Source organism: Schistocerca piceifrons, chromosome X (genome assembly GCF_021461385.2).
Source record: "Schistocerca piceifrons isolate TAMUIC-IGC-003096 chromosome X, iqSchPice1.1, whole genome shotgun sequence".
In the NCBI taxonomy this organism is placed as follows: domain Eukaryota; kingdom Metazoa; phylum Arthropoda; class Insecta; order Orthoptera; family Acrididae; genus Schistocerca; species Schistocerca piceifrons.
In genome coordinates, this window is record NC_060149.1 from 290,512,762 (window position 1) to 290,526,352 (window position 13,591).

At 36.6% G+C, this 13,591-nt stretch overlaps 1 protein-coding gene across 5 annotated transcripts in view; it reads right to left on the minus strand.

The window, feature by feature from the left end:
• Positions 1-13,591, minus strand: part of LOC124722912 — a 105,737-nt gene that overhangs the window by 80,558 nt on the left and 11,588 nt on the right. The window contains exons 2-3 of one of the 5 annotated variants that reach the window (XM_047248060.1): positions 10,530-10,657; positions 9,420-9,575 (exon numbers count right to left, since the gene is read on the minus strand). The exons of 2 other annotated variants lie outside the window; for them this stretch is intronic. In XM_047248060.1, the coding sequence (XP_047104016.1) occupies positions 9,420-9,569 (150 nt within the window). In that variant the 5' untranslated portion in view covers positions 9,570-9,575; positions 10,530-10,657. The remainder of the gene's footprint in view (positions 1-9,419; positions 9,576-10,529; positions 10,658-13,591) is intronic. 2 more of the 5 variants (XM_047248059.1, XM_047248064.1) reach the window with 2 other exon arrangements.

Below are 13,591 nucleotides of genomic sequence, written 5' to 3' on the forward strand. Positions count from 1 at the left end.
ATTCTGTTTATTTGTGATGGTTCTGAGTATGCGTGGTTTGGTGTTTTCTGCTTTTATTTTACTTTAAATTTTGTTATTTAGCTTTGTGACTATGTTACTATTATAATCATTGTTTTGTGCTACCTGCATTATTAGGTCCAGTTATTTTTGGTAGTTTTCTTTGGTGAGTGGCACTGTGTAATTCTATGTAGCATGTGTTGAAGTACTGCTTGCTTTTGTGAGAGTGGGTGGTTCGATGATTGGGAATGATTATGTCTGTTGCTGTAGTTTTATGGTAAATTTCAAACATATGCTTATTTTTTGTTTTTTGAGTGTTATATCCAGAAAGTTAATTTTGTTATTCTGTTCTTTTTCAATTGTGAATTTTGTTATGTACCTTGTTGATGTCAGTATTTAGTATTTCAATTTTTGTTTGTGGTTTATCTATTAAGCAAAGGCTGTCATCCATATACCTGAATGAATATAATATGTTGTATTCTTTTGTTACTATTTTTGTGAATATGATCTGTTCATTATAGTTTACAAAAATACTTGCTAAGGCTCCTGACATTGGGGATCCCATTGGTAGTCCATCTTCTTGTACATAAAATTCGTTATTGAATTTCAAGTAATTTTTGTTCTGTTATGAGTTTGATTAATGTGCATATTTCATTAATCTGTTCATTAAGGAGTTAACTATAAGTTCTCAGGTTCATACCTGTGATTTCTATTGTTTCTGGTACTGATTTGTTGGAATACATGCTTTCTATACCAAATGAGAGGAAGATTGCTATGTCTGTGATTTTTTATATCTTTTATTTGTCGTATTAGCTTTGTAGTATTTTTAATGGTTCTGTCTTCATGTACTTTGAAATTTTCAGACAGTAATTTTAACATGCATCCTGCAAGCTTGTAAGTGGGGGATTTTCTGAAATCCAGTATTGGTCTCACAGGAAGATTCAGTTTTTGCAGCTTTGGTTGGCTTCAGAGGACAGGTGCAGTGTGGTTAATCTGTGTCAGCTTTCTTTTCTCTGTGTTATCCGGTATGATGTCTATATTTTTCAGAGTGTTTCTTACTTTTGTCTGGAATCAGTTTGTTGGGTGTGATTTTAATTTTTAATGTTATTTTGTAAGATAAATAATTGTATTTTTTTTCAATGTATGGTTTTTTGTCCATAAGTACTACTATGTTCCCTTGTCTTGTTTTTAAATAACATTTTCATATTCATGTTTTCTCCTAAGTTTTCTGAGTTTTGTAGATTCTGTGTTTTTGTTGTTTTTGTGTTGTGTTTTCATACTTGTTATTCTATTATGGATTGATTTTTTTTTTTTTTTTTTGTTTCCCCCCCCCCCCCCCCCCCCTCTAGTTAATCCAATGTTGACACTGCTGCTTTCATTCCTAACCAGAGAACTAGTAAAATAAAAGAAACTCATAATATAATAACCAGTATGAAAACACAACAACACAAAACAACAAAAACTCAATCTGCAAAACTCAGAAAACTTCAAAATAAAAATATTATCATTTAAAAAGCAGACAAGAGGAACACAGTTATACTTATAAACAAAGAACAATACACTGAAAAATTACATGAATTCATCTTACAAAATAACATTAAAAATTAAATTCAGACCCAACAAACAGATTCCAGACAAAAATAAGAAACACTCTGAAAAATATAAACGTCGTACCGCATAACACAGAGAAAAGAAAGCTGACACAGATTAATCACACTGCACCTGTCCTATGAAGCCAACCAAAGATCCATACAAACCGAATCTTCCTGTGAGGCTAATACTGGATTTCACAAAATCCCCCAACTTACAAGCTTGCAGAATGAATGTTAAAATTACTGTCTGATAATTTCAAAGTACATGAAGACAGAACCATTAAAAACACTACAAAGCTAAATAACAAATAATAGATATAAAAATCCCAGACATAGCAACACTCCTCTCATTTGATACAGAAACCATGTATTCCAACATACCAGTATCCAGAAACAATAGAAACCACAGATAAGAAGCTGAAAAATTATAGTCAACTCCCTGACGAACAGATTAATGAAATATGCACATTAATAAAACTCATAATAGAACAAAAATACTTCTAGTTCAATAATGAATTTGATTTACAAGAATATTGATTACCAATGGGGTCCCCAGTTCCAGGAGCCTTAGCAAATATTTTTGTAAACCACATTGAATGGATCATTTTCACAAAAATGGTAGCAAAAGAATACAACATATACTGGTTCAGGTATATGGATGACAGCCTTTGCTTAACAGACGAACCATAAACAAAATTTGAAAAACTACATACCGATATCAACAAGGTACATAAAAACATAAAATTCACAATTGAAAAAGAACAGAGTAATGAAATTAACTTTCTGGATACAACAATCAAAAAACAAAAAATATGCACATGATTGAAATATACCATAAACCCACAGCAATGGACATTATCATTCTCCAATCCTCAAACCACCCACTCTCACACAAGCAAGCAACACTTTTACACATGCACGATAGACTCAACACAGTGCCACTCAGCAAAGAAAACTATCAAAACTAACTGGACACAATAATGCAGACGGCACAAAACAATGGTTACAATAGTAACATAGTCACACAGCTAAACAACAAAATTAAAAGTAAAATAAAAGCAGAAAGCACCAAACCACAAACAATACAACAGAACCAAACACAAATACTCAGTACCATAACAATTAAACAGAATAATCAGAAGAATATGAAAGAAAACACAAGATGCTACACAATGTAGATAGAGTCGGAAGTTCCATGCAGCTTTTTGTGGATGATGCTGTAGTATACAGAGCAGTTGCAGCAACAGAAAATTGCAGCGAAATGCAGGAAGTTCTGCAGCGGATAGGCACTTGGTGCAGGGTGTGGCAACTGACCCTTAAAATACACAAATGTAATGTATTGCCAATACGTACAAAGAATGATCCTTTATTGTATGATTATATGATAGCAGAACAAACACTGGTAGCAGTTACTTCTGTAAAATATCTGGGAGTATTCGTACGGAACGATTTGAAGTGGAATGATTATATAAAATTAATTGTTGGTAAGGCAGGTGCCAGGTTGAGATTCATTGGGAGAGTCCTTAGAAAATGTAATCCATCAACAAAGGAGGTGGCTTACAAAACACTTGTTTGACCTATACTTGAGTATTGCTCATCAGTGTGGGATCCGTACCAGGTCGGGTTGACAGAGGTGATAGAGAAGATCCAAAGAAGAGTGGTGTGTTTCGTCACAGGGTTATTTGGTAAGCGTGATAGCGTTATGGAGGTATTTAGCAAACGCAAGTGGCAGACTCTGCAAGAGAGGTGCTCTGCATCGCGGTGTAGCTTGCTGTCCAGGTTTCGAGAGGGTGCGTTTCTGGATGAGGTATCGAATATATTGCTTCCCCCTACTTTTACCTCTTGAGGAGATCACGAATGTAAAATTAGAGAGATTTGAGTGCGCACGGAGGCTTTCTGGCAGTCGTTCTTCCCGCGAACCATATGCGACTGGAACAGGAAAGGGAGGTAATGACAGTGTCACATAAAGTGCCCTCCACCACACACCGTTGGGTGGCTTGCGGAGTATAAATATAGATGTAGATGTAGAATGGCATACAGACACTAACTCAGAAATAAATAGCCAACATTAAAAAAAAAAAAAAAAAAACAAAAACAAAAAAAAACACAACAACAACAGGGAACAAGCACATCATACACAACAGACAATTCTATACAAAATTACACCCAAAAACTGACAAAAAACAGAGACATATACCAGAAAGCAGGTATAATCAACAACGGTGTAATACTTGTGATGGCAGTTACTTAGGAAAAACAGGAAGAACATTTGATGTCAGTTACAAAGAACACACTTGTGATGGCAGTTACTTAGGAAAAACAGGTAGAACATTTGATGTCAGTTACAAAGAACACATGAGAACCTTGAAGTATGGGACAAACCACTCGACATTTGCAAAACACCTAATAGAACATAACCACACACCTGTCGCTAGAGAAGAAGACATGAAAATAATTATAATCGACAAAAAACTACACCTCCTAACCCCACAAGAAAATTACCACTTACCAAAAACCAAAGCAAAAAGTAAAACCCTGTTGAATGACAATCACTCACTTGTCCACGGTCGCCTCCACAGGACATTCAAACCAAAACTCAAATCAGCTGATCACCAAAGCTTTCAATCACTCTCTAACAGCTATTACATTCATACTACAACACAAACTACCCCTAACCAACCCCCCCCCCCTGCTCCCCCCCCCCACCACCCCACCCCCAAACACACACAGATATAAACATATAACACCATTAATAGATTATAATTTTCAACTGCACTTCGTTAGGTTGGCAACATGCAAGTAAATAAACCAAACAGGCGGGAACACATGATGAACTCACAATACTGATGTCATTAAAAGCACAGTGTTCGAACAAATAGGTATAACTAGTGGCGGAAGAATAATACTGCACCACAAAGGACGAGGAGAAATGTGGTAAACAGTGTAAAAGAAAAACTTTGGAATACAAAATCGTGCTTATGTTTCAGAAATGAAGTGGTAGTGCAATCTCCAGACCAGATGAGAGGAAATGCAGATACCAACAAATGGTAGATAATTACTTATTTACATAAAAAAGGTTATGTGAATTGTTTGATAATCTAAATTTAACAAAACTGTATCATTCTAGATTCCAATGGAGATGCCTTAGAGTAAGAAAAAGATGAAATGCTTCTGAGAAAAATAAATTAAGTTGCAGCAAAAAAGGCGGTTTTATTTAAAAAGGTAGGTAAAGCCTGATAAAGTAATCTACTTCCCAAAATTCATAAAACTGATCTTCCTCTGAGACTCATCGTTAGTGCTATCAATTCTTGATGTATGAAATAGCAAGATATCTGGCTACTCATTTACAGCCATACATTGAGAAAACTGACTGATATATGTAAGACTTGCATCATTTTATAGAGAAAATTGAAAGGCTAATAGTGGCAGATAGTCTTGCAAGTTTTGACATAGAGGCTTTATTCACTATGATCCCAATTAATGCAATTATGATTCTTATAATGGATATTTTTCCAGTAGATTTGTCTGCTCTTTTCAGACATTGTCTTACTTATAGTTAGTTCCAATGCAATGGTGAGTTTTATGAGCAACTTGATGGTGTAGCAATTGGTAACAGATTAGGTCACGCGATAGTTAATTTTTATATGGAGAAATTTGAAGCCAGCTTTATGAAACGCAAATAAAAAACAATCTCGATGGTATCGGTTTGTGGATAATACATTCATGGTCTGGTCACATGGTAAAAAAGGTTTGGATGAATTCTTTGGTTTTCTAAATAAAATCCAGTTCACCATGGAAATAGAAAATGACAACAAAATACCTTTCTTGGATCTTTTAGTTATGAGACAGACTGATGGAAGAGATTTACAGGAGAACTCATATCACCATCTACAACAAAAGAAGAATGTCATTAAAAGTGTTGCTGATAGAGCCAAAAGGATTTGCATGCTGGAATACCTAGACACCAAATTAACATATGTGAAGCAGGCTTTCAAGAATAATGGCTACTCGGGGAAAGAAGAAAACAGAATTCTATGACAAAATAATGGAAAGCTAAAGGACAAGCATGAAACACATTAAAAAGGTAGCAGATCAGATTGGAAATTTTACAGAAACATGACATTAGACTGGTTTTTAGACCAACAAAGAAAATAGGTCAAGCCCTTTGATCTGTAAAGGGTAAATGTTCTCCTCTGTCAGCATGTGACGTATATAGAATTCTGTATACATGTGTTAAAGTTTATATTGGAACAACCGAGAGTAGAATGAAGACATGGCAAAAGGAACACAAAAGTATTTGCCGACTAGGGAAAACAGACAAATCGTCTGTAGCAGAGCATGCTATTCAAGAACACATGGCTGAAGGAACACAAAAGTGTTTGCCAACTAGGGAAAATACACCAGTTAGATGTAGCACAGCACTCTCTTCTGTCATGAAATGACAAACTGAAGTTTTCTGAAACAAAAATTGTATCTACAATGACTCACTATTACGTCGAGAAGCTATTGAAATATATAAATATACGGTTAATTTTAATAGGAAAGAAGAGCCGTGAAACTAAGTGATATATGGACTTTGTCTTTGGCAAGACAACAACTGATAGTTATGTTTTACCTTTGACAAGGATCATCCCTGCCTATAATATGTAACTCCAGTCATGCCTCCTTTTCTACAGTATATATGTTGCTCTCAGATATCTGATCCATCAGTTGGCAAGAGTCAGTGAAGGACCTCTGAAGATGTCCAGTGGAGATCTGAACAAAACATTAGGGACAGAAGAGTTTGGTGGATCACAACCTTGTTCACTGAAAGGTTTACCAGCAGCAGTAGGGCAATAATTAATTCTGTAGTGCAGAGTTGGTTTAATATGGAATTTAGTACTATGCTTATTTCCAGAACAGGAGTGTTGTCTACTTATAATTCACTTTAAATTCACATTATACAGGCATTTATGGATAATCCACTACATAAGTCACTTTTGAAAAGTACTTCTTGTCAACCTCTTAAGATCATTTGGTAGCCAATTATGAACAACAGCTCCTTTGATAAATGAGCTTTTTGCTGTTGAAGTTAATGTTCCGATAACCATATGAATGTCTTATGTCAGGGTTGTGAACTTCATTAGCAACTTCATTATTCCTGGTTTTGACATTTGTGTCTTCTTGTATAAAGGTTTCTAGCATATACACTGCATAATCGGTGACAGTACTGGACTGGTAATGAGGCATTTACAAGATGTTCCTTGGTTCACTCTTGTTATGATCCTTGAGGCTCTCTTCTGCAGTATGAAAGCCCTTTTCACATTACTATGGTAGATACTGCCCCCATAGTACTATGCCACAATGCAAGGAAAAATATACCAATCCAAAATATACAGTCCTTAGGGTTTAAGGTGTGGTGATTATCTCCTCATACACAGACTGGACATTATTTTTTGCAAACATGGTCAACTTACTCCTTCCATAAGAGTCTGTCGTCTATATAAAAACCCAAGAATTTACATTCCAAACAGCTTTTCTTTTTTTTTACAGAATCTGATCATTCATAATCCCTCTAATCCCTCATCTGTTTTCACTATGCAGTTTGAAGTGGACAGCAAATGTTTTTTTCTTATGCTAACTTTTCAATTGTTCCTTTCAATGTGGGGTCCTGCCTTTTCAATAACATTTTGAATCTCATCAGTAACACTGGACTCACTTTCTGCACGACGGATAACAGATGTATCATTGGCACGTATAGTGATCACATGTCTATTATCTAGAGAACATAAGAAGTAATTTGCAGGATATATGAATAGCAATGGACCTAAAATGGAGCCCTGAAGATCACCACAATGTATATTTCTTATTACTGACCAACTCTCTTCAAATTACACACATACACCACTCATCGACATTTTTGGTAAGTGTGTGTCAAAATGTGTTCTTTATATAAGTGTGGTGTCTGTCCTTTCTTTGGACATGTCTGTTCTTTCGGGCATATCTGGAAAAAAAAAAAAAAAAAAAAAAAAGAAAAAGAAAAGAAAAGAAAAAAAGACGGACATCATTCTTGATTCCGCAGCCATACATATACAAAATGAAATGAAAAAATTTCTGACATCAACTGCAGCTGAGTGATGATTAGTGTGGGACAAGTTGGGAACTTGGGTTGAATGGAAAGCATCCTCAAATAGCTGAAGTGGTTAAGGCGACTGCTCACGTAAAGTGCGAAATCCAGGTTCGAGTCTCGATCCAGCACAATTTTTTTTCCATCAAAAGCTTTTAAGAGGCCCAGGAATTCCCCTGCTGTTTGGGACTTTTCATTTATTTTTTGAAGTACACAAAAGGACAAATTGTACTGCTGCTGGTACAGCACTAAAAATTCTTCTGAAAAAATGCTGGAAATCTGCTAATATGTCAGCATTGTTATAATGTTCCAAGATTCCTTTTAACATTATTTTCTTTTTGTTGAATGCTGAGAGTAGGGCAATAGGTCTGTAATTCTTAACATACTTTATTTCCCCTTTTGTGTAATGGTTTGACTACAGTCAGTTTCACCTTGTCAGAGAATACAGTTTAATAGATGAACTAATGGTTTCACTTGCTTATGTTTACATTTCTTTAACAGTAGTGAAGAAATTTTGCCTAATCCTATTGAACTGTCATTTAAGAGGCTATCAATAAGCTGCAGAATGTCGTCAATGTATACCATAGGCACTGCACAGCATTTATGTTTGTTAGAGGAATAAAATGCAAGCTGTGCATCCAGGTTCATGCAGACATCATTTTTTACAGTCTCTTTAAAGTAAACTCTATAAAGTAATTACTAAAAATATTACCAACTAGGAGATTAGAAAAGTCATTATTCATGGTTAATTCTACACTATTAATTCTAGTTTCTGTTGCGGTGTTACTGATTTCATTTATAGCTGAACAGCAAGACTTTGAAACATTATTTGAGCTTCAGATCTGTTGGCTCATACTTCTGCTTTTAACCTCCTGCCTTCCTTACACAACTGATATTTGCACTGCTTGTAGAGTTCTTTATCTAACAAAGAGTCAGACAGTCTGTGCAGGCTATACATGTTTTTCATTTTTTCTTTCAGATCTTTTGTTTTAACATCTAACCACACAGGTTTAGATTTTAGATTTTCATGAATACTCATTTGTTTTTAATGTGCACATTCAGAACTTCTAAAAACACGTTCCATTAAGTGTTACCGCAAGGGAAGTAATTACTGATTCATAAGATTCCTGATGTAAACAATATCTTAGCACAGCCATGTTGTTTGCACAGATAGTATTCTCTTGTGCTCTCACATTTCTCTTCTTTTGACTACAGTATTGCATTTGAGCACCAGTGTCTGACCTAATGGCCTGAGAAGTGATTATTTATTATGTCTTCTGAGGTGATGTGGTCATAATTTGTTATAACAGGATCTACTGAACTATTGTGTGTGTTAACTATTCTAGTGGATATTAGTCTAGTAGATCTTTAGCCTCATAAGGTAGGAAACAATCTGTAAAACATTTGCTTTCCTGACAGTCAAAGAAAGTTTTGATGCTTAGATCTCCAAAAGGACAAATTCAGTTTTCTGACTTTACTTTTTCTCAAGTAAATGGCAACACCATCACTTTTATTATATGCTCTACAGTTGTTGCTAGGTTATAGAATTCTAATTTCAAAGTACAAAATTTATCTATTGATTTCTGGTGTTCTGTAACAACTATTAAATGTGGAGCCACTCCTGTGATAAATGATTCCAAAGCATCCATTTTATTTCCTATGCCTTCTACATTATAAGGCAAATAAGATAGATTACTCTATTTGAAGAATATTGCTTAACTTACACTTAATGATGGATTTAGCCTTGTATTTGATGTGCTGTACATACTGTAAGAACACTTAAACTCTGGCTCTTTCCTTGAGAATGTGGAATATGTTGTTTTATACATGGCATTTCTCACCCTGAACTTGATATCAGTTATAGAACTGTTCATATGCACCTAAAATAGCATATTTAAAAACTTAGTTTTGAAATACAAAAAAAGCAGAATTGCATATCATCATATTTAGTAACACTGATACGAAAAGACACCGCTTCATGCTACATTAATAACTATCACGAATATTGCTTTCAATACATTAACAAAGGGTGCTGGGTGTAAGTAATATTAAGAATAAAACACAGCTTATCTTAAGAAGTCTACAGAACAATGAGTGCTTCCATAGGTACAAAATGAAACCCAAGTGAGAATTCAAACTGGAAAAAAAACATATTTTGGAACTCAAAACAACTTAGTTCAGCCACATTTGCACTTAAGAGTCACTGCAAATCTCGGAGAGACACAAATCAATAAGTTGACATATATTCATACAATAATATCATATGGAATAATGTTCTGGGAGTAGCTCATCTTTAAGAAACTCACTATAAAGACCAAAATGCCAAAACTGCCGGAGTTGGTGGTCATATGTGCGTGAAGTGTGCTTGCTTGTGTGACAGAACGGTGTGTGTTTCTCCTTCTTTTCCTGATGAAGGTTGTGGCTGAAAGCTTATGTGTAAGTGTCTTTTTATTATTCTACCTGTCTGCAACTTAATGTGTCATCTTTACGGTAAGTAATAATCTATCTTTTCCGAGATTATTGATATTCCAACCTGGAGTTGCCATTGTTTAATCTTTCGGAAAGAGTCTTCACTGCTCAAGAACGTGCTGTAAGAATAATATGCGATGCTCATCAACATTCATCTGCTAGACATCTGGTTAAGAAGGTGGGTATTCTGACTACTGCTTCACAATATACTCATTCTTTCATGTAGTCTGTAGTAAAGAATCCTCTGCAGTTCAAGAAGAACAATGATCTACTTAAGTAATGACATTCATTTCTCCACTTTAAGGTTCTCTTTAGCAAAAAGAAGGGGTGCACAATGCTACAACTAATTTTTTTTGCTCTCTTACCCCATGAAAGTCTGACAGGCAGCAAAGTAAAATTTGAAAACTGAAGAAGTTTCTCCTTGACAACTCCTATTCCATAGGACTGCTATTATTGAATTGTGTAAGAGGTGGTGGGTAGGAATTACTAACATCTGTAAAAATAAATAAATAAATCTTATAAATGTTCAGCACATAGCCATATTTACAAATTAATTTGTGCTGTGAATGTAAAATGACTCATTACACATCACTAGGATTTATCGTGCAAGATCCATGTAACTAATAACTAACTAGAGACCTTATGATTATATTAGAAAAAGCATACAGGAGACTTCCAGTGACATATACCCAAAATGATACTCTTATTCACTACATTCTCTTCACAGAACCAATAAAAACTAAGCTTCTACTGCAGAGTCTGTACACAACTAGTCTTTTTCATAATTCACATCTGTGTTTTACATTCAGTTTGGTTGCTGAATTATGGGTTCAATTAGATCTGACTTACCTTCCTGTCTCACAAGTTAGTACTTTATGTATTTCAGTAACAGAGAATAGTTAATTCATATATTTATTTTTGTGTATGGAGTTTGCGGAGGTTTACTTGCAAAACAAAGTCGGGCAAGTCAGGAGGCATAGTCGATGATTCTTGGAATACAGTCAGTGGGCAGGGAGAGTACTTTGCTGTTCAAAATTTCAGCAACTGATGGCCCAGCATTGCATCTGTAGGCCATATACACTCTCAGGAGTACCCATGCCAGTGCCTCTGTCCACCTTCCGCTGTGGCACATGAGACTTTTTAAGGTGTGACACCACTGCACAGTGAGCCCATTGCTCTGTGGATGATATTCTGTTAGAAATGGATGAGTGTCACCCACGTTGCGCAGCTCAGGAAAAAGACGCAATTCAAACTGCCGACCTTGGTTGGTTGTTACATACATGTGGTAACTGATGCTTTGTCTGTGGATTCTACCGTAATGTCCTAAAGCGATACCGCTTCTACCCATCAAGTGATGCAGTTGGTCACTGACAGGATCTACAAATAGCCATTGGAGATAACTAGTGGACGCATTCTGAAAATGTCCTTTTTGGACTTGGAAGTGACCTAGGGGTGGCTGAGTGTGGCATAATACCTTGCTATTGTGTCACAGAAAGTACACACAATTCCAGAGCTTACAATTCTTCTTCACACTAAGCCATAAAAAGTGATTTTTCGTTGTTGGGTACTTGGTTAAGTGGCAGAAGCTGTTTCGTAAAGTGGACAGCTCCATTGTTATGGCCCGCAGAGGGGGCATGGCTTGTGACATCTGTGACAGAGTGCCCATTAGAAGTATGAGTCAAAACACCATCATACAGATCAGGAACCAGTCAGAAGTTTCTAAGGAAGTCTCTGCTAAGTACTGGCTCACTAAAATTTGCAACAATGGATGTCTTCAACACCCAGGTCCAGCGTGCAGGTCTGAGATCCATAGAGTCAGATTATTGAGTCATTTGCCCTGCAAAGTTAGGTGGCTGAACAGGCAGGCTTTTGGGATGGAGAAGAGGGTAGCGAAGTAAATGCTTCTAATCCAGAATCGACAAGATAGCATTGGCCACTGATGCGATCGAGAATGAAGAGTCTTTTTTTCCTTGATTAGAGTGAGGCAGGAGGGAGCCAACATCATCATTCCAAGGGTTTACGCAGCATAGATATCCACCACAATTCAGTGCACCTCCTGTGAACAGTGCCTCAAGTTTCACTAGTTGCATGGTGGACAACAGTTGCGAGCAGTGTCACCAAATCGTGTATGGTACCAGTAGAAGTGCTTCTATGAAGGTGTGGCACAGTTGGTGGGTGGGGTGGTGTTTGTTGTGACGGTGCGTACGTCATCAGTCTGGCCAATCGTGGTGACATCAGGGTTGGCGGAGGGAGGGTGAGATTGGCTCGGCTTGTGGTAGGTGAGATGTTGGCGAGATCGGCTTGAATCACAGTAGGCTAGAGGTTAGGAGAGATTGGCTTGTCTGGTGGTAGGCAAGAGGTTGGTTGTGCTCCCATTGTGGTTCCAAATCACACTCAATGCCAGTGTTGTCTGCACTATTAACACAGTGTGTATGTTGAATGATGGAAAATAATCTCTACACAAGTTTGATGTCTGTGTTGAGCAACCTTTGCTCACTGGCAGCCGTAATCAGTTGAACTGGCAAGGGAGGCTCGACAACCCCTAATGTCCATAATATGTGGGTGGGCATGAAGTGCAAATCTATTTTAGTGCGTAACCATGCCATAGCTTTGACAGAGTCATGTGCTTTAAATCTTCATTGGAAATTATGTGGTGTAACTGTTCTTCCAGAGTGTGGGCGACGTGGTGGAGAAGTGCAACTTTAGCAGACTTTGGATGACATCACATGCAGAAAATATGTTCTCATTATCACTTTTGATAAGTTGAGGTGTATGGAGGATGTTATGTATAACACCAGATATGGATCTCCTCAATTACTTGTGGTTTCTTCTTTCTGTTGATATTTATTTGTTCATTCTTTCATTCTGCTGACACCTCTGGTTTCACTGAAAGTTCCTCTGTACTTGCCCTTTCCTTTCTCTTGAAAACCCCCCCCAAAGATCTTAATTCTGGTTGTGACATTTTCCACATTTTGGAGATACAGGTATAAGAATCACTGAACATACACATCTGGTTTGTTGATTCCATCATGAAGAAGTAGTTCCTATGACTGTCCCAAGTGACAAAATTTGCATCACCCACATAAACAGTATGGCTTATGTGTTTTTTTTTTTATCAGATTCCTCTTTCTCAATACTCCCTTGACAACAGGAAGTAACTAGGTACAGCCAGCTGCTTAATGGAGATAAAAGTAAACCTGCATTCTAACTTCAGTAGAGACCAGTGTCTGCAAAACATGAACAGGACATTGTGGTTTGTGTACAGTATTAAATCTGAAGAATTGATTTACACTACCGTAATATCATTTGAATGTTCAGCCACCATAATGAGAGACAAAACATTGAAAATCTGCATTACAGTGGTACTCTACAGTCATCAACAGCAGCTGGTCACTGCTACCTACAAATTAAGACGTGTAGATACCCT